Source organism: Tarenaya hassleriana, unplaced genomic scaffold, assembly GCF_000463585.1.
Source record: "Tarenaya hassleriana unplaced genomic scaffold, ASM46358v1 Cleome25, whole genome shotgun sequence".
Taxonomy (NCBI): domain Eukaryota; kingdom Viridiplantae; phylum Streptophyta; class Magnoliopsida; order Brassicales; family Cleomaceae; genus Tarenaya; species Tarenaya hassleriana.
The window spans coordinates 1,275,018-1,277,698 of record NW_010965775.1 but is presented as its reverse complement, the minus strand read 5'-3'; the positions used below and the strand labels follow the sequence as shown (position 1 = coordinate 1,277,698).

General features: G+C 36.0%; 1 protein-coding gene across 1 annotated transcript; it reads right to left on the bottom strand.

Moving 5' to 3' along the window:
* Positions 1-906: 906 nt before the first annotated feature.
* LOC104816405 (probable calcium-binding protein CML36) lies at positions 907-2,121 on the bottom strand. Its single transcript, XM_010545211.2, has one exon. The coding sequence runs from the start codon at positions 1,848-1,850 to the stop codon at positions 1,203-1,205; it is 648 nt and encodes a 215-aa protein (XP_010543513.1). The 5' UTR covers positions 1,851-2,121; the 3' UTR covers positions 907-1,202.
* Between the last annotated feature and the right edge of the window lie 560 nt (positions 2,122-2,681).

Genomic DNA, 2,681 nt, shown 5'->3' with positions numbered 1-2,681 from the left:
CTCACATATTATATACACACAAACACACACATATATATATATATATATATATATATATATATATGAGGTAAAATAGTTATATGGTAATTTGTTGGTCTGAATAATATTTTGGTTGTCGTTTTTAAAAAAATTAATTAATGATGGCGACAATAATAATAAAAGCCGAGTACATTTCAAATTTTTAATAGTTTTCTTAATATCACATTATCCGACTATTATTTCACGGCGATCTTATTTAGACCTACACGGGTTATATTTGAAATATATATTTAATTCAAATAGATTTTACTAACATTGGGTAGATGAGCTTCCTTGTATTAGCAATAGAAAAAAATGGATTTGGTTGTATTTAATTTCTACCACTTTCATAATCATATTTTAAATTTTTTTAGCAAATTAATATATTTCTTTTTATTATCAAGCTTTAATAGATTTGATTTTACATTCTATTTTTTATTTAAAATATCCTAATTTCTTAAAAAATATTTTGCGTTCAATATTTTTTTATTATTTTATATTCAATTGATGTTGAATAAATTTAATTTAAAATTGTTTAAATCTAATTCAAACAATATACCATTAGATTTTCGCTTTTAGAACCGAAATATTCATGGAAAAACATAACACGTGATTTAAATGGTTGGTCAAAAAATGGGCCAATATTATATGGGCTATTGGACTTCTTCAATTTTCAGAACATATTAATACCAAACCGCACTTCCACATGATTGAATATCTTTTGTTTTTTTGTTTTTGGCTGGAGGGAGATACAGAACAGAACAAAGATTCTTATAGATTTTTTTTTAAATATTCATTCAGAAACGGTCAATCTAATATATAATCAAGCTAGAAGATTCACAGAATTGGTACAAAGGGGATGAATCTAAATCTAGATCTCAATCTATATAAGGAAACAAAAAATATAATAGAGGCAGATGATAAGGACCATTGTTTCGCCACTTTGCCATACACAAAAAGATTCAGGAAAAATTATTAATAAAGCCCGTGTATCAGAAATGAAGTTTAAACGTGGAAAAAAGATTTTTTTTGAGTCCAGATTATAGACATTCTACATGGAATCCTAATATAATAAAGAAGGAACATAGAAGATATCCAGACAGAGAACCCAGCATTAGGGCAAAAACAGCCAAACAAGAAACAAATACGGAGAGAGAGAGAGAGAGAGAGAGAGAGAGAGATCATCATCTCTGCAGCTCCATCATTCTTGAGAACTCACCGAAACACACGAATCCATCGCCGTCCTCGTCCACCGCCGCTATCATGCGCCGGCAATCCTCTAACGTGCACTGCTCGTCCCCGATTGAGGCGAATACACGTAGGAGCTCCTCCGCCGATATCAGACCATCGCGATCGGCGTCGAAGAACTCGAACGTCTCTCTCAGTTCCGCCGAGTGGCGAGACAGATCGCCGGCCGATACCACTCGGCTCGCCAAAGCCTCCAAGCGGATCGCGCCGTCTCCGTCGCGGTCGAGATCTCCGAGCATCACGTCAATCTCCTCCTGACTCAGCGGGTCGGGACCGAGTCGACTCAGTAGAGCCTCAAGATCTTGCCTCGAGACGGCGCCGTCGTTGTCCTTGTCGATCAGCTTGAACGCCTGAACGAGCTCAAGGTACGAGTACGGATACGACGCATCGACAGCGGCGAAATCGCCGGAAACCTCCGGGAGAACGCTGGTCGGCGTGACGGTTCCAGCGTCGGCGACGGCATGTTTCCGGTCGACGGAGGAGGAAGACGAAACGGATCCGAACGAAGATGTCTGGGATCGAGAGACGACAGATCGATCCTTGGATCGGAACAAACGCTTCGGATTGAATTTGGCGAATTTCATAATGATGTGGTGAAGTGAGGAGGAGAACAAACGCAGGAGGGGTTAAAACGACGAGTGAAGTGAGAATGGAGTGACAAATGGTAGTTTCCTGGAAATTTCCTTCCTGATTTATACAAAATATTAATCTTTTTTATTTCTGTTGGCGTTTAACGTTTGTTTTGGAGGTATTATTAGTTACGGATTAGTTCTTAATTATTTGATTAATTTACCCGTAAAGTATGGGTTAAATCAAAAGACTTTTTTGTCCTTTGGCTTTTTACACAGAGGATCTTTTTTTTTTCTTGTTAGTTTTGTTCAATGACCGCGCTTAGTGGGATTCACTTATGGATTCCTACAATATTATTAAATTACACATATGTCTTAAAGACTTTTTCGTGTTTACTAATTGTCCGTAATTATTCCTTTTCTATCCATTTGAAGAAAAAAAAAACACGGATTTGTTGTGGCCACTACTTTCCGGCCCATGGGCCACTATGTATATGGCCCACTACCTTTTTCCAATTCTATCTTTTGGATTCCAAACTCGGATGTTTTGAAATTTTCAAGCTTTGGAATTCAAATTCGAATAATATGTGGAAACAATCCATTTTCGATTTTCACAAAACTTTTAGAAAAATTAAATATAGAAAATACAACATTATTAAATCTATTTTATTTTCAAGAAATTTATCAAAGCACCGTAGAAAATAAAGAAATGCAATTCAAGAGAAGAGCAACTAAACCGATATTATAAATAAATAATAATTTATCAAGAGAAGAGCAATTAATAGATACATTAAACCGAGATAACCGATCTGTCAAACCGGATTAAAGAGATCCGCTCGCTTTCTG